General features: G+C 53.0%; 1 protein-coding gene across 1 annotated transcript; it reads left to right on the top strand.

Annotated features, from left to right (window-relative positions):
- Positions 1-5,491: 5,491 nt before the first annotated feature.
- On the top strand, positions 5,492-20,720 carry LOC102461421 (vitamin K-dependent protein C). Its single transcript, XM_006131014.5, is given in 10 exon segments — positions 5,492-5,554; positions 5,754-5,840; positions 8,145-8,305; positions 9,941-9,965; positions 10,440-10,550; positions 11,243-11,386; positions 15,619-15,728; positions 16,899-17,016; positions 18,997-19,536; positions 19,539-20,720. Coding segments are annotated over 9 exon segments (1,305 nt in total). The 5' UTR covers positions 5,492-5,554; positions 5,754-5,770; the 3' UTR covers positions 19,565-20,720.
- Positions 20,721-21,168: the final 448 nt, after the last annotated feature.

Genomic DNA, 21,168 nt, shown 5'->3' with positions numbered 1-21,168 from the left:
AACACTGCAATTGCTGCTGCATAGTTTCCACAAGTATAAGACCCTCTGCTAAAATGGGCTTGGGGACAGGAATTTAGGCCACCTTTCCTTTTCATGTGTCAGCTGTATTGATGGAGAGAAATTCCCATCCCCTCCTGAACATGAGAAGTTATTCCCCTCCTGCGATCTAGTATGGCTCTGCTTCAGTGTTTTTAAATTCTAAGCTGCTGTTATAGTTCTTATCTCCAGCTTGATCAGCACTTGTTGCAGACAGTTTCTAGACTCAGGAGATAAGTGAAAATGTATTTGTACGGCAAGTCACATACTCTTCTCCCAGGGTATGTGGAAATTGGGCACAATCAGAAGTGCCTAATGAATCTGTGAATTTCAAACCTAAATGTTTATAGAGTGAGATCAGTGAGAAATGCCGTAGGCCACACACTAACTCCTTTCTCCTTCCAAGTGTGTAATCAGATAACACTCAGTGTGTTGGTAAGACTAAGAACCTTGCAGCAAGTTATTCCTGGCCTAGGGCACAGTTCTTACAGCTTAACATTTCAAAGTGAGTGGAAACAGTAATATTTGTTGGAGTGAATGATGAGTATCTTCAGAGGGGAAACAGACACTTTTTATCCAAATCTCTGCTGTGTGCAGCCGGGTCGCATTGGGGAAAATGGGCCACTGTCAGAATTGCTCTGACTCCACTGACGCGGTTGAACGTGGCCCAGTATCGAACTAGGGAAGGCCCTTAACCTGCTGAAGCACCAATGGGTTTTCTTACCTGACGTGAAAGGGAGCGGGGAAGTCCCTCTCCTGCAGTGCTTGGCAGCATTGGAAAGACTGGATTAGAGGGAGCCAAAAGTGACTGAGAAAGGCTGCTCTTCTGTGACAGGCCTCTGCTGTGGGCAGAGTCGGCTGGCATAGTGCCATGCCCCTACGTCTCGAGTTCCAACAGAAAGACGTGAGGCAGTACTGATAACTGCATCATGTGTTTTCCCCCTCGTAATTACATGTTGCACTTCTCTGGCAGCCTCCAGCGGAGGAGTTCAAAGAGCTTGCAGATTCCCGCAAGGTAGGTCCCTGTTACTATCCCCTCAGCGAGTGAATGGTCATTTGTATGGGGGTGTGACTGGGGGCTCTGCTCACCGCTGGACAGCACCTCCTTGCTGTTCTGAGGATTGGCTCTGCGAGGCCCAGACCCCTTTGTGGGTTGCCCACTGCATCCCGGTCTCTCCCAGCCTGCAGGCCCTCTCCCCGAGGAGTTGTGGCTGTTTTGTGACTTGGCCCTCTACACGAGGAAGTGAGGAGACAGATTGACAGAGCCAGACGTGTACCCAGTAGCCTCCTGCTATGGGACAAGCCCAAGAAAGAAACCAACAGAACACCACTGGCCATCACCTACAGTCAGCAAAAACCTCTCCAATGCATCATTAGTGATCTACAACCCATTCTGGACAATGATCCCTCACTTTCACAGGCCTTGGCAGGGCAGTCCTTGCCCACAGACAACCGGCCAACCTGAAGCATATTCTCACCAGAAACTACACATCGCACCATAATAACTCTAACTCAGGAACCAATCCATGCAACAAACCTCAGTGCCAACTCTGCCCACATATATACACCAGCAACACCATCACAGGACCTAACCAGATCAGCCATACTGTCACTGGTTCATTCTCCTGCACATCTACCAACGTAATATATGCCATCATGTGCCAACAATGCCCCACTGCTATATACATCGGCCAAACTGGACAGTCCCTACGTAAAAGAATCAATGGACACAAATCAGATATTAGGAATGGCAACATAAAAAAACCTGTAGGGGAACACTTCAATCTCCCTGGACACACAATTGCAGATCTAAAGGTAGCCATCCTGCAGCAAAAAAACTTCAGGACCAGACTTCAAAGAGAAACTGCTGAGCTACAGTTCATCTTTAAGTTTGACACAATCAACTCAGGATTAAACAAAGATTGTGAATGGCTCGCTAACTACAAAAGCAGCTTCTCCTCTCTTGCTATTCACACCTCCAGATCAGCTACTAGAAGTGGGCCTCATCCTCCCTGATTCTGGCCTGCATATTTATACCTACCTCTGGAAATTTCCGCAACATGCATCTGACGAAGTGGGTCTTTGCCCACGAAAGCTTATGCTCCTACACTTCAGTTAGTGTCTCTAAGGTGCCACAGAACTCCTCGCCGCATTTGCATGATTAGCTGAGGGGAAGGGGTTCTTAGATTTTTGAAAATGTGTTATTTAACTCAAGTGCCTGAGGAACACTGGACAGAAAAAATGTCTTCCATAAAGATTTAGCACTCATTGGCCTCCCATTAAGGTCTGGGAGAGCTCTCGAAGCACATTTTGAGAGCTCTCAGAAGTCTGTCCCCCTCCCCCCCCCCAAATCAGACAACACTTGATATTCTTGGTGCAAAAGCACCGAAGGAAAAGGAAATGTAAAAGAAAATTAACCTTTCAGTTCTCTAGCCATCAGAAAGAGAAGCAATGTAATATGAAGCCATCGTCTGTCTTTGTGAGAGGCTGGTTTTGAGCAAAGAGACCTGATGATTCATAGTCTCTTTCATTTTTACAGGATTGTTTTCCTCTGTGATATCTATTTGTAATGCCTTTGTCTACTTGTAATAGCCTCTGAATGTGATCTCTTGCTATGGTGGTATTTCATTTTGGCTGTGGAGCCTCTTCTTTCCTGTTTGTCTGCCAAAGACCCTAATCTTTATTCCAATTTTCCTTCTCATCCTCAGAGATCAAACTTTAGTTAACCACCCTCTGCCCAAGAGAGACCAGCAATTAATCCCTTAGGAGCTCTGGCCTTTGGACTTGAGACATTTTACCAATTTGGTGTGATTTTATTGCTGATTGTGAAATATTTGGTGTTTTTTCTTAAGTCTCCTGCTCCTGGAGTCATGTGATTACCAATCACATGCAGGTTTCCAACATGGTAACACAGAGCTCTGTCAATAGGCAATTAATCTAGCTCCATGTAATATGTTACCGTTTGCTGAGAGGACAAATCTAATGCAGTAACGCAATACAACAGTATAATTTGTAAGCCCCTGTTTTCATTTCCTCTTAACTTTCTAGCCGTTCCCCCATCCCAGCCCAGTTCCTCCGTGTTTAGTCTCAGCTGAACGTTTTTGTGTTTTTAATGGAAGCTTTGAGGAAAATCTTTGCTGGGAGAGTTACAAGAAAAAAAAACCCTTTTTCAACAGCTGCTACAGTGTTTTACTCACAACTCCCAAAATGGCTGACCCTTGAACCGTGAACCTTGGCAGGCAAAGCATGTTTGTTTTGGAGAATGCCCATAACCAGGTTCTGAAAACGTGGGTGAGCAACACGTATAAGCCATTGGAAAAGCACTTCTGAGCATATTCAGTGGCCATCAAATGAATTTATTTTTGTGGGACTGAGGGAAGCCCTGCCTCTTTCTGACATGGCAACGACATACTCTCTTGACGGGTGGTTGCGGGGGTGATTAGCATAGACAGTCCCACCTAGCACACTGCAGACCCTCGAAAAGCTGCCCTACAGTGACCTGCAAAGGGCAGGGATAGAGGGAATTAATTTGTCCTCTCTTTTGGGTCACACGGATTCATGGAGAAGCCTTGAAGTGTTTCTGATTGTTTATCACATAAGCATTCCCAATCGTTTCTGTTCCGGACCAGTCTTCTGGCTGGAGACCCAGTGCAGACAGCCTGACAGCTGAGCACAGAGGAAGGAAAGGTATCGACTGCTGCTGTCGCTGGCTGGAGGGGACCCGAGGGGGGGGGGGGGGTTTGAAAGCCCAGGCTCTTGTTTTGCTCCTTTGTGACACACAAGTTTTTTAAAAGGGCAAAACTGTTACTGCCCCCTCATCTGCTCCTCTCTGGTTGTACCCCAGGAAAGCTCAGAGCTGCTTCACGTGAGCGCTGGAGCCGGAGCTTCCCAGGAGGAGGGTGTTGGTCCCCAAATGATCATTAAACCTTGGGATGAAATAACTGTGCTGTTTGGGACTTTACAACCAAAGAGCATCGCCTTCCTTTAATGCCTCTACTAGTACTGAGCATCCTGGCTCTCTCTCTGGAGTCCTATGCTGCCTCGGCTTGTCACCTGTCCAGGTCTTTCTAGGATTGTCCCTTTTTGGAGGTAGATGTCCCAGGCAATCTGTAAGGGTGCTCCGTCTACCTTTCCAGGGCTGTTGGCTCAGGCTCGTCCCCGATGTCCCAGGTTTCTGCATCTCAGAGGTGGCACCCTAATAGAATCCCGGTGCTAGGCAGAGAAAACTTTGGCCCCCTATCCTGTAATCCAATCTACACTGAGGAACCCTTCTCTCTGCCTAGAGTCCCCATGAAGTCAGCATAGCTTCGCCCAGGTGCAAGGCCAGGGCCTTGGTCTCCCGATCTGAATCACCCTAAATCCCAGGAGCATGTCTGGAGTTGGGACCCACCCAGATCTTCAGAATTTCTCCACCCCTTCTTGAGTCAGCAGAGTCGGCTTTCCCTTTGGTGGTCCCTGGGGCCTAGAAGCGCCTCTCGCTCCTCCCCTCCCCCAGCCATCTCAGCCCTGCCCTCGCCACTTTTGAACCACAGTTGAACATGGACCATTTTCGGGGGATTTTATTATTACAGCCATGGGTGCTGCTGCCACATTTGGAATCGTTTTTCTTCCCTTTTTTCATACTTAGATCTTGCCAGTTTTTGTAATACAGGTTTTACTAGAATGATAAAATAGGACAGTGGGACAAACATGTTGAGTTCCAGGCCATTTTTCTTAATCCCAGAGGAAAGATCAATCCCTCAAATGACCCAACCTAAATCAGAATAAAAATTAACATTTTTGGTCCTCGTGAAAGGAAGACACTTAAAAACAGAGGGGGAGGGTGGACTACTGCGGTTATGATGATGGGTGTGTATTTTGTAATACGTGTATTATGAAATGACAAGTTTCTCCTGCCCGATCACATCCGTGAGGGTGCAGTGGGGAGGACCATGTGGTGTTTAATCACAAAATGGGAGCAGAAGCTCACGTTGCAGCACTCTGAGGAGTCAAGGCTAGTGTCCTCAGCTCAAACAGTCACGTTGCAGGATAGGGACTGGCCGTACTAATGCGCTTGCCCCCATGTAGAATAACACTGGCGATGGGACCCACCCTGTGTGGGGACGGCAGTGGGTCCTTATCGCAGGCTTTAAGATTCACCACGTCGGTTGGTCAGCTCTGCCGTGTTGCATTTACCACCATCAGCTTCCAGTGGAGCTGACCCATGAGGGACAAAGCCTACAGCGGTGGGAAGCTCAGACGCCCAGAGGGGCTGTTGAACTCACACTGCTTGGATCAAGGACTTGTCCCAGCAACTGGCCGTTGTTTGTTGACTGACTGAAAGGAAGGCCGTTGGGATGAGTAAATATTTGAAGTTAGGGATTAACTAGCCTCCTGCGGCGCCATGGTGGAAGAGTAGAGAGCTGGGACTGAAGCTGGTTGAATCAGTAAGTGCTTCCCAAGAGTTCTACCCTGCTCAATGTACGAGGAGGCTTCATTTGGCAAATTGCGACTGGGGAGGGAAGAGGAGAGAGAGCAAGTATGTGGGGAGGCTGATGACGGCACAACGGGAACTAGCGCAACCGTGGGATGGACTTGACTGACTCGCAGCTTTGGATTTGCACCTGGGCTGAGGAGCAAGTCAGCTTTACAGACAGGCTCTGGCTGCCTGGAGAACAAAGGAGGGACCGGTCTGACACACTGCCCAGCTCTTTCATGCTTCCTTTTTAATCTCTTAGGAGCTCCGTACTACGCTATGTGGAGACTCTGTACCCTTTGGCTGTTGGTGGCTGCCTGCTTGGTGCACTGTGGACACGGGGCCTCAGGTAAGTTCCGCTCGGAGTTTCTCCCTGGGCTAGTTTCCTGTGGCGCTCTCATGGTGCAGCTGCCCCTGCGGTGAGCACTGGTAGACAGGCCCCCTGCACTGCTTCCCACGTGGTGTCCAAGCCTGCCCCGAGCAGGCTGGGTGATGTGGCAGTTAAAGCCCTGAGTCTGGCCTCCCTGTCACTTGCTGTGGCGGAGCGGCCCCAGGGACGGTGCAGCGGCCAGTAACCCACGGTGCTGACGGAACAGCTAGCCTGGCGCAAGGAGCCGTCACAGGCTCAGCGAGGGCTCATCCCGCGGATAAAGGTAATGTCCCTCTGAGGGGGAATCCTGTCAGATGTCAGTCAGAGCCCGACTTCACAGCCTTCCCATTCGAAGGCAAAACCAGACCGGAACCACACACCTACCACGGCGTGAAACGCCACAGGGAGCTCACCCCACGTAGCAACACCCATGTCTGGCCCCTAGGAAGCCAGGTGAGAGCAGCTTCGGCCATGGAGTCACGCCTGCTGCCTCTAATCAGGACGGAAACCACGTCAAGTCCCTACCCCGGTGTCTGTAAGACAGGTACAGGCTACCCAGTAGCTAGACCCCACGGTGGCCCAGGCCATCTGAGTGGGCTTCACAGGCTCAGTCTCTGGGGCTGTGTCAGTGTTGTGTGGACATCTGGGTTCGGGCTGGCGCTGGGCCTCAGGAGCCTGTGAGGTGGGAGGGCCGCCGGGCGTCTACACTGCCATGAAACAGCCCTGTAGCCTGACCCTGGAGCATCTGAGTTAATTGGCTGGGGTCAGCGGCTGCTTTTTCCCTGGCCATATTGACCAGTGAATCTTCACCTCCTGACAGGTGGGTTGGCACAGCCCCAACTGCCACCCCCCCCCCCCCCAGCAAAACATGGCTGCTCAGACTGTCCCAGAGGCACCATGGCAATGAAGCTGCTGCCTCCATTTCAGCTCTGACTCCTCACAAGGAAGAAGAGACAAGGGGCCGTCACACTAATACACCGATGTACCCGCCTTTCACCCCCCTGCCTGCTTAACTTGCCTGGCTTCCCTGCTACCCGGCCCTGTGCCCAGCGTGCCTTGTGACCCCAGCTGTCTGCCAGGAGGTGGGAGGGATGGCTTGGCCTCCCACGCCACCATAGCTCGCTCCTATCTCGGCTTCTTGCTAGAGACGTAAGCTGGGGAGGTCAGACCTTTTATTGCACCTTGTGCTGGCGAGGGAGGGACGCTTTCGAGGCAGTGTCCTCCCAACCCCAAGAAGAGCTCTGTGGAGCTCGAAATTGCCACTCGTTCATCATCAGATGTGAGTGCAATAAAAGACATTAACTCACCTGCCTGTTCTCTCTGACACCCTGAAACCCCCCCCATGGCTACCGCGACACTCAGCTTCTTCCTGCCACACGAATACGACAAAGATTGTTCCATTCAAGCAAGCCGCCTGCAACACAGCACATGGGAAGACCCAGGGCCTCCTGGAGACTCTGCAGCCCGAGGGAGCTGGGCTGCACCACGGGCTGTTGGACAGGGCACCTGCAAAGGGTGGGTGCAGCCCTCTCCTCCCGGCCCATTCGCAGCTCTTTGTGCAGGAGCAAACCCTCTTGCAGCATCCCCTGGTCCGAGGCAGCCCGGGGACCGGGAGGAGTGGTAGGAACCGGCTCCAGGGAGCTGTGCCAGGCATTGTGGGGTGGGAAAACGGGCTGCAGGCCTGCAATAGTGAAGGGAGCGGAAGGCTGGTACATCGGTGTCTTAGTGTGACGGCCCCTTGTCTCTTCTTTCTCGTGTAGGAGCCTGAGAGCTGAAACGGAGGCAGCAGCTTCATTGCCGTGGTGCTGGGTGGGTGGGTCTGTTGCAGCCCCGTGGTGCTGGGTGGGTGGGTCTGTTGCAGCCCCGTGCATTGACATGGGGCAGAACTAGACCCAAACCAGGCTGGCTGATGCGGCTTCACCACACATTGCTGGTGATTCGGTTCTCTGCTGGAAACATGGCTTCTGGTCCCAAACCCAGACATTGTGCAGGTGGGACCTTCATTCAGGTCTTCGGGGTTCCTACCTCAGCCCCTTCCCCACGGCTGAGAAGTGCCCTGCGGGCCCGTGTGCTCAGGAGCTGTCACAGATTTCATAGCCCTCTGGGTTTTCGGGTGGCCAATTCCAGACCACCTGAGAGACTCTCAGAAGTGCTCGTGGACTCCTCTGAAAACCAGGCAGAAGGGTCTGAAGCTGCAGCTAAGGAGGGAGTGACGGGCCCTGCAAGGGGCTGCACGCTCAGGGTCAGTGCCAGGCTTGAGCCCTCGTCTCTCTCGGCTTCAAGTATTTTACAGCGGCCGCGATGCCAACCAAATCCTGAAAATCCAGAAGCGGGCGAACTCTTTCCTGGAGGAGCTCAAGCCAGGCTCTCTGGAGCGAGAGTGCAAGGAGGAGCAGTGTGACCTGGAGGAGGCCAGTGAGATATTTGAAACCAGGGAAGCAACCGTAAGTCGTTCCCCTCAGGCTGGGAGGGGAGGGGGAATGAATGAACCGGTGAACACTGATTTGGGGGACGTATTCGTGGCAGGAGCGCTCCCCTCAGTATCCTGCTCTCTGCGAGGGCAGACACAGCCATGCAGCAAACACAGCTGTGTCGCTTTACACCAGTGAGGAGCTGGCCCTGGGTTTCTGTTCCTTGCGGTTCTGGTTGTAAAAACCAACCCAGGCCTGTCTGCCCGGTGTGCGCTGGCAGGTCTCCCCCAGGCCCTGTCGCCTTTTCCTCTTGCCCCGCCACCAGCTTGTCCCACAGCCTCCCTGCTGGCCTCAGAACCCCTTTGGCCTGGCTTGGCTCCCTCCAGTACCACCACAAACTCCGGCTCGGCTCAGTATTTACTGTCCCTTCCCCCTGGGGTGAAATACGGGTGCTGCTGTACTGCCCCATGCGGGGTCACGGCAGGGGGGTGGATGCAGCAGTACCTGTAAGAAATGGGAGTATGGGGGGGCGTGGGGCAGGAGTCAGGTTGGGGATCAGGGCAGAGGGTTGGGGAGGGAGGAGGTGCAGGAATCAGGGCAGGGGGTTGTGAGGGAGTTGGGGGGGGGGGGCAGGGGAGAGCTCACAGCTTGGATCACCAGCCAAGAGGAAGAGGAAAGCAGCGATGCTGGGGTGGAAAGGGAACAGCAGGCAAACACAGAATCGGTAGGAAGGGGGCTCCTGCCACTCCTATAGGGCACCGCGGGGGGCTCAGGGTTGGAGCAGTCCTGGACCAGCGTGGGCCCCCCGGCTCCTTTCACCTGCCTGCTGCTTAGCGCGGCAGCCTGCCCATGGGAGGGGGGCAGAGAGGGCAGCTTTCCCAGGCCTGGCAATTCACAAAGGCCTGGGGCTCGCAGCAGCGCGTGTAGCCCGGGCCCTTTAAATTGCCACCGGGGCCCCTTGCGTCACGCTCTGAGCAGGGCTGGGGCTGCCCGGGACAGACTGGTCCAGCTGTGGCCAACCTGCAGCTCTTCCCCTCCCCCCCAGGGTGCGGCTCGCGTTGGGGGGGGGCTGTCTGCAGGCAGGGGAGGAAGGGATGGGTCAGTGGGGGGGGCTGTCTGCAGGCAGGGGAGGAAGGGATGGGTCAGTGGGGGGGGGGGGCTGTCTGCAGGCAGGGGAGGAAGGGATGGGTCAGTGGGGGGGGCTGTCTGCAGGCAGGGGAGGAAGGGATGGGTCAGTGGGGGGGGGGGGCTGTCTGCAGGCAGGGGAGGAAGGGATGGGGTGGGGCCAGTGCGGGGGGGGGGGAGAGACAGGGTAGGGCCAGCAGGGGGGCTGTCTGCAGGCAGGGAGGGAGTCCGGGAACGAGCCTGGCTGGGGTTGTGTGGGGCGGGATTCGGGCACAGGAGAGGTGTGAGAGTAGAGGAGAGGGATGTGCAGGAGGCAGGCAGTGGGACTCTGCGCCCTCTGTTTGCAGCGTCACAGCCTAGCCTGCCACCCAGCCAGGTCACGGAGGCAAGTGATTCTTGTCACTGCTGTGTCAAAGGAAAGGACGCTACCGCCGTGAGCCAGAGACCCTGAACACCCCTGACCTCAAGGCAGAGCGCCAGCGAAGGCCCATTCCTTTGCACTGTCAGCTCCCAGCCCTAACCCAGGTTTTTATTTCTCCACAGCTAAACTTTTGGACCAAGTACGTTGGTGAGTAAGGGCAGGCGTCCAATCCATCCCTGTCTCCGTGCAGGAGGTACCTCGGCATCCCTGCCTGCCTGTCGTTATCTTCCACGCTCTCTCCTCCAGCCAAGCCACCAGGAGCGTTCCTAATCCCCGCGATTGCTGTGCACGCAAAGGATGATCTCCATTGCTCTCTAGTTCCAAGGGAAGCAGCCCATACCCACTGCCCCCGGGGCCTGCTGGCCCTCCTGCGCCGCCCTGCCCCCGTGCACACGCCCTTCCTCTGTCCCTCAGAGCCCATCACCTTGTCCTCACATTGCTAGAACCCCTGGAGCGCCCGGAACAGCGGGTAAAAATGCACCGTCCAGCTAGCGCGTCGCAGGGCCCGCTTCCCGCGCTGCTGCCGGGCGGGTGGGACCCAAGAGGCCAGCTGTCGTTCATCTCTGGCCTGCGAGAGAGCAGGAGAGTCCTGAGCCGGGTTTCCCTGCGTGTGTCTTCCAGATGGAGACCAGTGTTTATCCAACCCTTGTTTCAATGGAACGTGTCTGGACAACATTGGGCGATTTAACTGCATTTGCAACCAAGGCTGGGAGGGACGCCTGTGCCAATATGGTAATGCTGGCCTCAAGCCCCCGTTTTAATATTAGAAATAAACCCGGGCGGGGGATGGGGGTCTCTGCCTGAGCCTAGAAACCAACACCCATGTCTCTGCTTCGGATGCCACGTCTCCGTACGTCATGGCCTGCCAGAGCGTTCTTAGTTGCTTTCTAATGTGGTGTAAAGTTGGTCTGTGCTCCTGGGGGAGCCAAAGTCTCTCCCCAGTGAAAGGATTCCTGAGAAACAGGGTTTGCCCCCAGGGTAAACCAGGAAATGATGGGTTGTGTAGGCAAGGTCGTGGGGCAAGCCCACCATCCAGTGCAGAGACGAGTGCGTGCCGAGCTGACGCTGTTGCAGCCTGAGCTCGGAGGCTGGCTGCTTTTGGAAGAGCTGGCTTTCTTCCCCAGAGAAATGCTGCTCTGTGTGTGCGCAAGAGCCTCGTTCTCAGAGGCAAGGTAGAGAATTGTCAGACCTTCAGGCATGCGCCAGGCCTCTCCCCCGGCAGCGCCTTTCTCCGTCTGCCACTGACTCACACAGACGCAGAAGCTGGCTTCCCAAACCCATCTGCTGCACTGCCCTCCAATCGAGGCACTGGCCAATTCCAGCTCACATGTTAAAGGGGAACATCAAGTCCTGCCCTGGCCTCGCCGTCGGGGACTCCTCCATCTTCTAACCTCGTGTCTCTTTTCACTTTCCTCCTTTCCCAGAGGCCAACTACACCGACTGCTCCACTTACAACGGAGGCTGTGAGCACTTCTGTAATGAGGATCCAACGCTGAGCCAGCGCCGCTATTGCAGCTGTTCGCCAGGGTACCGGCTGATGGACGACCACGCCAAGTGCGAGCCTGCTGGTAGGACAGAAGGGTGGGGAGGGAGGCACCTACCCAGGGGGATGGGAGTCATGCTACTTTGTCTGAAAAGTGAGAACCCGTGCACAACGCACTTTCTAATAGTTGCAGGGAATTGATCCCGTGCAGAATGGTTCTCTGCTTGGGATCATTCCACTTCTCCTTCGAGTGATGGTCCCTTGTATGTTCCCGAGGGTTAGACGCATCTGCCAGAGCTGGCGCTTTTGAGAGTAGTAGTGTCCGTTAGTCCACGCTTGTGTCCTTGTGCCGCCTGATGGTTTCGTTGGAGGCAGGGAAAGGTGAGACATACTATCCCCGCTCTCTGTTCCCTCTCAGCACCATTTAGTCCAAGTCGAAGGCTCCATTGTTCTCTCATCTCTTGTGATGTGCCTTCTAGAAGTCAGAAAAAAGTCTGTTTTATACGTCCATATGTTCATATCTGCGTTGCTCTTGCAGTAGGTGAGTGTTTTTCAGGATGCGTACAGACTTTGGGAAATGCTTTTAATGGTCTCCTGCTTTTCCCCTCACTCTTCCCAGCACGCAGGCCCAACCTCCTGTGTGAAACAGCTCTCTGCCTGTGCTGGAAGACCCGTCTATTTGTGTGTTGCCCCACCCTGAGCCAAGGCCTGGGCCCAGTGACTGTTACCTCAGAACTGTTTGTTTGCTGCCCCTCTCTGAACCCCTCTCTGTCGACTGTTAACAGAGTTTAGGAGTTGTTTGTCACCCGGCCAGAGCCTGGGCCAGGACCTAGCCACTGTTGGCTCAGTCCGATCATAGGCCGGAGCCCTGGATTATTATGGCCCATCCACAGTGAGGGTTCAGCACAATTCACTGTTGGCTCGGTTCCACCATAAGCCAGAGCCCCTGGACTTAGTGACTGTGGGCGTGGACTGACCCGAGGCCGGAGCCCAGTACAGCTGATTTCCTAGGAGAGACAGAGCAGGGGTGCAGTGAGGTGGAGTGGCCGCCCACTGACCCCAAGGGGAGGAGCCCTTCCTAGAGCACTGGTGGGCTGCAGGCCTGGCATATGCCTACCTACTGGAGGACAAGTTCCTACAAGAACTAGGGACCAAGGTGTCTCCAGTCCTTGTGTTCCAGCCAGGCCTTGCCTTTCCCTTCTTGGCCACATGGTGGCCTGCACGTATGTTTCCATTCGTGCACTTTATCATGGACTTCCTACTGATTGTTCCCCCCGAGCTTCTTTCCCCCTACGATGCTGGAAGGATCCTGGTCAGGTCTGGCCCAAGAGACCCTCCCTGCAGTTCTCTCCCAGCATGACAGGCATGCCGGTCAGTGGTTGGAACGGCCCCATGGGCGAACACACGATACCATCGCCTCGGACCACTCAGGAACCCATACGTACAGTCACCTTCCTGGAAGCTTTGGGCGCTGCGGAGAGCACGTTGTGCATTTCTCCCATCCATTCACTCCCAGCACGCCACACCCCACCGCACCTGTTACTGCGTCAGGAAACAAGGTCTCCAGCGCTCTGTGCAGAAGCCTTTGGGGTAGATCCTTTCCCACAGGATCCTGTTGGTGTCAGCGCACAGTGCCAGGGCTCAGAATATGGTTGCAGACTCTCTCAGCTGACCATTCGTGGCTGACCGGAGTTGTGGCCAGCAACATATTCAGCCGGTCAGGGACGCAGACCAGGGATCACTTCAGCTCCCACCCCAAAAGCAAATGCAGCCAGGATTGCGTCAGCGGATGCCAGTGGGGGTGGCACTCTTTCCCACTCTTTCCCACTCTTTCTGGCTGGACCAGGTCAGTAATGTCTTTCCTCCCGTACTGCACGTCCTAGACGAGGTAGGGCGGGGAGAGTGACGACGATTCTGTTCTGGCCTCACAAGTTTTGGTTTCTTCTACTCATCTGCACATCAACATGTCCCTCACGTGCACTGCCAGCTTTCCCGGGATCCCGCACATAACATGGCAGCCGGATCAAGCCCCCCATGCCGCCCACACTTCCCCTGCGAGCTTGGTTTCTGAAAGGGCATTTTCACTAGAGCAGGAATGTTCTTCATCAGTACAAGAGTCTATGATGTGGCCCCACGGGATCAAGCGTTCGACCTCCTGAGCCCAGCAGAGGGGTCTTGTCCCTGAAGACATGGGCATCCGTCTGCCTCTGGACTATCTGCTGTCTCTGAAGACATCAGGACTCCCTTGTAAAGGTGCGCACAGCTGCTCTCACTGCTTTCCCACCCTTTGCGGAGCTGCACTTCCGTCGTTACGCACCCTTGCGCTACCAGGTTTTGCAATGGCCTCCTACAGCTTTATCTGCCCATTCAACCCATTGCTTCCCATTGGAGCCTCAACCCTGTCCTCTGAGCATTGATGAAATCACCCTTTGAACTGTTGCCTCCTGCTCCCTCTCTCCCCTTGCCATGAAGGTCACCTTCCACGAGCAGTGTAGCAAACGGGGGGCCACGATGGCAGATTCCATAAGGGCAAGGTTTCCCTGGGCTTGCACCCCAAGGTTCTGCCAAATGTCGTATCCTGTCTCAACCAACCTGTACCTATCGAGGAAGCCCTCTGGACTGGTTATTGCTCCAGCAGAAAGAGTTCTTTGGTAAGTGTAGCCCTGCCCACCTTTTGCACTGCTCCAGATCTGTTCAGTTTGTGGTGGAGAAAGAACTGAGGGCGCATCGCAGGCAGGGGCTGCTCTGGGCATCCGAAGCTGCCCGTCCACAGCAGGCCTGGGCACATCCCAGAGCATCCCTAGTCCATGGTGGCCCAGGCGCATTGCAGGCAGATGCCCAGAACAGCTCCTGTCTTCAGTGGGCCCGGAAGGGGCTTAGGCGGGGGCTGTGGTGGGGAGCTGCTCGAACCCAGCCGTGACGGAATGCTCCCGGTTAATTGGTTAACTTCATGTTTTACTGGTTAACCAATTGAATGGGATTTTACATGCCTAATGGTTGGTCCATGCCATCCTTTTTCACCTCAGACAAAACCACGAGGCAGAGCAAGGACGCATGGACAGACTGATGGACACTGCTGCTATTTGCACGTGTTATCCCTGGAGGAATTCTGCACCACAAAAATAAAAATTCTGCACCAAAAAAAAAAAAAAAATTCTGTGCACGCTATTTTAAAATTCTGCAAATGATTGTCAAAATAACACAATGTAATCGTTCTGGTTTCAGTTAGTTCAGTAACTTATGTAATCACAATAAAATGGATGGGAAAAGGGAGTGGTTGCATGGGAGGAAGTCTCCAAACCACCTCGCCTAACAGGAATTTAGGTAGGCCTGACCCTTTATTTCTAGTTAGTAGTCAACAAATCTCTGCAGCCATACGTCAGTGCTAGGCAACTGACAAACAAGTGAGGGATGGAGACTCACACTCACAATTTATATTGGCTACTGATTCTCCAGAACGGCCAGGAGCAAAGAGTTCACAGAGTCATTTTGACAGAAAATTATTTCAGCTCCCCCCCAAAAAAGAGCCCAGTTCCAATCACTAATGCAAAGCATTTATAAGACCATGCTATTGTTTACAACACCCTGGCAATGTAAAGGCGCATTAAAACTTTTACACCTGTTTTGTACTTTGGCGAGAATTCACAGAGACAATGAGAACAAGCCAGTAAGTAGGCAGGTTGCTACACTCTGCTCTGCGTGAGGGGACAGAACCTGCCCTATGCGTATCTCCTCTCAGAAACACCCCAACGCCCTGCCCGGCCGTGCCAGGCATGCTGCCAGATCAAGTGAGAGAACAGAGTCTCAGTTTCTCTCTCTCTCGCGCGCGTGTGCATGACTGCTCTTGTAGCTTCCATTTGCTTCCCTGTCAGAAGTCATTTTTCTGCAGGAAAGCAAAAAAAATCTGTGGGGAACGTGAAGTCTGTGCACATACAGTGATGCAGAACTCCCCCAGGAGTAATGTGTATAACCCTCAGTACACAGATAGAAACCACGTATCTTGAAGAACCTCCAGTTGTAGATAAATTACCTCTTTTTATTGGCATTAGAAATCACTCTTGTGTCTCTGTGTTAGGAACACCCTGTGTAGTTAAATGTCTCAGGGAGATCAGGGAATTTCCCCCGCAATGAGACAATAAGGATACACAGAGAAGCCATTGAGAGCATCTCACAGAGATAAGGAGACAGGATGAGGGGTTTTTTAGAACTGTAGTGAGTTGGAGAGTTTCTTCTGTAATAAGCTATAATAAGCTGACAGCTGATTGTGTTGCATTGTCTGCATTTTGCTGGTTGACCTCTTTGATTTATCTCTTGAAGTGGAGTTCGCCTGTGGAAAAGTGAAGGCAAATCGCATGGATCTCAAATCAGGGGTCCAAATTCGGCTCACTGAGGGGAAAATGGGGAGAAAAGGAGACAGTCCCTGGCAGGTGAGAAATAAATCATCTTTTGTGGTGGAGTTTTCAGGCACTACCCAGAACTGCTTCATATGCCCAGTGAAGCGCTTAGGTCATGAATGAGGGCACTTCTGTAAGCCAACGTTCTCCTTATTTTAGGGGAAGGGTTTGGAGAGCCGAAGCCAGTGTCACTTTTGTTGTATTTTGTGTCTCACTGCTCTCTCCCAAGCAGTGTTTTTCTTGCTCACCATGCCCATGCATGCACCATCGTGATGTTTGTGCCGGTAACGTGGCAGCAAGCTGGGGAAAACCACTTCTTCAATGCATTGCATATCTCCTGCTGCGCACGCTGGCCATTGTCGGACTATCGCGGGAAGAACTGAATCTTCTTTGTTTTAGGACCGTTTTGTGTTTATAAATGTAAAACGAGCCTCATTCGAGTTACAGAGCTTGCTCTAGTCCAGGGGGTCCAACCTTTTTTTCTCGTGACCCAGTTGAACAAAATTATTGATGCCCGTGACCCAACGTAATTGGACTAAAGCGTGGGTTCTGGGGATGGGGCTGAGGATGGAGCTTCAGCTTTGGGGGTGGGGCAGGGCTGGGGCTTGTGTGGCTCCCAGTCAGCAGTGCAGCAGAGGGGAGGGGCACTGCTAAGGCAGCTTCCTACCTATCCTGGGACCACAGACCATGCTGCCCCCAGAAGCAGAGAGCAGCAGGTTCTAGCAATGGGAGTGTGGCGCTAGTGCTGAGGACCGGAGCAGTGCACGGAGCCTTGTGTGCTCTTCGGCCCCCACCCTCGCATGGGGCTGGGCCCGACTCTCGTGTACACTAAGATCCTTTACTCTACTGGGCAGCAGTAAGAGCTCTTAGTGTAAAGGAGAATGAGTCCAAGACGTTTTACTCTTGGTGGTGGTTGGGCTAGTCCATCCCTTGCTTGAGCTAAGCGTCTCCAAACTGAAGGAGCAGACTGAGTCCCCCAGCGGTGTCTCCTGAGCAGAGAGCCCAGCCCCAGCCAAGGAGAAACCTGCTGACTGATTTAGGTGGACAGTGGCTCTCTGGTCAGCATGCTTCTGCCCACCAAACAGGGAGCTTTGGCCTCCGCGATTGCCACGTGCTCTGGTACCCGTGGGGCGGGGCAGACTGCTGCCTGCAGAAGGAACGTGTCCAGTCCCAGAGGTGGGTCCTTCTCTCTCTCTCTTCCAGACGATGCTGCTGGATGGCAAGGGGAAGTTTAAGTGCGGGGGTGTCCTCATCCACCCCTCCTGGGTTCTAACGGCAGCCCACTGCGTTGAAGACAAAGGGCGGTTCAAAGTAAGACTTGGTATGGAAACCCCACCTCCTGCGCTTCCCTCTTTAAAGATGTTACATCCTCCCTCGGGGGGCTGGGCTGTGTCCTTTGGGGGGAAAGACACCAGGTGACAGCGCAAGCTCGTCACTCTGCATCTAGAGCTTGGTTGGCCGGGCAGCCCGTCGTACCTCCCCGAGATTGTACAAGCATGTTAATAAAGGCGTGTGGTGTCCGTTAGCAGCCGAGAGCCTGGCTGTGAGCTACGGGGGCTGGTACACTGTGTGCTCCCCTGCGTCTCTCCAAAGTGAAACAGAGGAGGTGACGTTCCCCCACTGGACTCTGGGAACTGTGGTGGAGGAGCCCCCACTTCGGAGCTCTGCTCCCAGTCCCACTGTGCTTGCAGGGCGCTGGCCTGCACCCCATGCCCCAGGGCTATGGAGAATGCTGCTGCTTAGGCGGCACCTCTAGGTTCCTGCGCCCCACTCTGGAATAGGTCACGAGGAAGAGACGTGCAAAGGAATCTTGGTGTAGATCTGGGAGGGGCCACTTAGGCTAATGAGCGGGCTGCACGGGTGGCTCCATCCCAGCGAGAACACAGACTTGTCGTAACCAAGTTGCTTTCCCGGGTTAGGGTGGCTGTGCTAACTACGCTTGCATAGCTAGACTGTGCGGCGTGTGCCAGTTGCCCATGACCGCGCATTGATTGGGTGCAGTGGGTGTGCAGTGTTGCGTGCGGTCAGCCCACACCTCACGTCACGGGCCCTTCCGTTCCAGGGCTGTCTCTTCATAGAACCACTAGGAAAAAACGGAGCCAGGGGGAACCAACGGAATCTGACAGCCCTGCACACGGGCCACACGTAGAACTACAGGTTGCCGCCAGTCGGGCATGCATCCATCTTGCAAACCACCGAGTAGTGTGGCGTGCTTAGAGATCTCCACTCAGGAGAGGGGTGGATTTGAACTAGCCAGGGTGGGGCAGAGGGAGAGCACGGGCAGTTCAGTGTAGAGTGATTTCCACGGCTCCTCTCCAGAGCCAGCCCATCGAGCCGTGCACATGTCTGAGGCATGGGGAAACGGCCACCAAATGTAACCCCGGATTTCCAAACAAACCCCCCACAAGCATCGTTCCCTTCTCTTCAAATAGAAGCCCTTTGGAGGAGTGTTTTCTCCCTATCTGCTCTGACAGCAGAGGGATAATCCAGCCTCGACCTCAGCTGCTTTTTGCTAAGCGTGGTAGATACTTGGATGAAATATCCCACTAAGGGAATCGATGGCCCAAACTCTGAGATGCCAGCATGGGCAATAATACCACTCGGAGCAGCGTTTTGGGCCCTCACCCTGATCAAGTCTTTGAGCCCCTTCCCTGGCGCTCTGTTCTCCAGTGTCTCAAATGCAGCCCTCTCGTCCTTTTCTTTAAGGCCCTTCCGGCTCATCTGCCACTGTCTCATTGCGTTGTCCCACGCTGCACCCAATCAATGCTCTGTGCCAGCAGGGCCGGGCTCTCTCTCACCCTTGTGCACAAGTGAGACTGTTCTCACAAGTCCCTTCACCCTGTCATCCAGGTAGCCCGTTAGGTATGGAACTGCCCTCAGTAAAGCCCTAACGCCGCCATGCTGGGGCGATGCAGTTCCAAGTGACCAGTGGGTGTGCAATACACGACAAATGTAAAGTCTATTGGTCATGAACGTCTTACCATGCAGATTCCAGCTTCTAGGATGGACTAGTCCAGGAAGTCTCCATCAGGGAGTTCAGCCAATCAGCCGCTAACCGTGTGTCAAAGAACTTGTATAAACTTCCTGCTTTTGCTGTGCTAGGGACCCGGGGAAGGCCCATTAAGTATAACACTGTTAAGATATAAAACATGATACACTGTTAAGATATAAAACATGATACAATGTGCAGACTCTTACGGTAAGAGAGCAGGGACAAGTCTGAGCATTCAGCAGACCTGAGTCCTGCCATGGTGTTAAGCAAGGAATGAGGCTCTCATCTCTTTCCACGTTGCTCCTGCAGGTGAATACAACCGGCTGCGGAATGAGGACACAGAGCAAACCATTGTGGTGGACAAGTGCGTGAGCCACGAAAACTACAGCAAACAGAGCTCCGATAATGACATCGCCATGCTGCACCTGTCACAGCCCATCGTCTTCAACAAATTTGTGCTGCCTATTTGCCTTCCCAACAAGAAACTGGCAGAGCAGGAGCTGACGGCAAATGGGAGGCCGATGGTGGTGACTGGCTGGGGCAGCCAGAGTGACGTCTCCATGAATTACTCGGCTGTCCTCAGTTACATTGAGATCCCCCTGGTCCCGTGGAGCGACTGTGCCCAAGCCATGAGGCACGCTGTCTCTGAGAACATGCTGTGTGCTGGGAATCTTGAAGACAAGCAGGATGCCTGTGGTGGGGACAGCGGAGGCCCCATGGTCACGAAGTTCAAGAACACTTGGTTCCTAGTGGGACTGGTGAGCTGGGGAGAAGGTTGTGGGAAAAAGGAGAAGTTTGGAGTCTACACCAAAGTCAGCCAATATCTGGATTGGATCCAGCAGCAAATCAAATAATAGACATCTCATCTAAGGGCTGATTCTCCTTCAGAAGAATTGGGGTCACTGTGGCTGTATGCTCGTAACAATACAGAGTACAATGTGCTGTCACGCCTCCTGGTATTAAAACTAGAGTACATAAAGCAAGCCTACGTGAACTGTGCGCTTTTCCTTGCTGCTTCCCCGTCACATTTGTTTGTAGGGACACCAGTTGTGCCATCACATGACAAAAAGAGGGGACCTGACCCAAGGAGCTTATAGTCCAAGGACGAGATGAGATGGGTGATGTTATGCCCCAGCCTGTAACTGACTTACCTAATCACCGGAGCTGTTTGGGAACTGAGGCGCAAGGCTGAGAATTTTTCTCCTTTTGAGTTGAACAGGTCAGGTGAACATAAGTGCGGTTCACGTTACAGCAGTATAAGACAGAGGTGTTCAAAGCAGCAGCAGGAAATTGGGGAATTGACCCCTTTTAGCCTGGATAGCTAATCCCGTGGAGGTATTTCTGAGAATCCCTCAATGCGATATGCCTGACGAGTTTTCTTTTAATTACATTGTAATTGGGAGTTGGTTTTTGTGTGCCAATTAAGGGGCAATTATTTCAGTTTTAAAAGGCAAGATCTAAAGAGGTGCTTTCTCACTAGGGAACCAGTCAGCAATATCATAGGTTTTACACTATCATCACTGGCCAGGGTTACTGTTTCAGCCTTACCATGGCAGGTTTACTAGTTACCTATAGTTCTCAGCTTGCTCCGTGACAGTCAGTCCCGCCTTTCATCCCAGTTTTCACACAGCAGGCTGATTTGTGAGCTAAGTGAGACTTCCCCGCACTCTGTTACTTGCAAAGTCAGGCCAAGATTCTACTCCCGACAAAGCCAACGGACATTTCGCTCTTGACTCCGAAAGGAGCAGGGGCAGAGCTTTAATTCCTAGTTTCTACTGCACTTCAAGATGTCCCAGTGATACCCTTGTCTCCCAATTACTGGACAAAATCTCTGTAGTGGGGTTGGAGATGGCAACCAGTTCTGTTACTTCATTTACAGATCTGTGGAGTCCATAAGAGCCACATGCTCGCCTCCTTGTCAAACTAAAATTAAATATTTTGTAGGCATAGGTCCTGTCTATACTAAAGCCAGAAGGTTGGCTTACAGTACACAAATCCATCTGCACAAAAATAATGTAGCTGGAGTCACCACATCTAAAGCCAAGTTTCAGCGCTGTCCCCACAGCAGGAGCTTGATGGGAGAAAAACTCCCATCGACTTCCCTTACTCCTCACGACTCCAAGGAGTATTGTGGTGAATGGTGGCACTATCAGCATTTGATTTAGTGGGTCTTTACTAGACCTACTAAATCAAATGCCAGAAGATCAACCACTGCGGCATTTATCTCTGCAGCAGTGAGGACATGGCCTTTGTCTTCATCCCTAAACCTTCTAAAATAAATGTTACTGCAGATAGTAATGAGCCTTCAAGAAATCAAACAATTCAGGCACCATGGCAAGTGATAACATCTCACCCATCCTTCCCACTTTGAATCAGGGAGGTGGTGATCCAATTGTAACATCTCTGGACAAATACTTACACAAAAATCCCCATTCAGCACTGCAGTTTTTTAATGCATGTAAGTAGTCACATTGATTTCAG

Source organism: Pelodiscus sinensis, chromosome 10 (genome assembly GCF_052426305.1).
Source record: "Pelodiscus sinensis isolate ZL-2025 chromosome 10, ASM5242630v1, whole genome shotgun sequence".
In the NCBI taxonomy this organism is placed as follows: Eukaryota; Metazoa; Chordata; order Testudines; family Trionychidae; genus Pelodiscus; species Pelodiscus sinensis.
The sequence above is the reverse complement of the archived record's forward strand: the minus strand, read 5'-3'. Positions and strand labels throughout refer to the sequence as shown.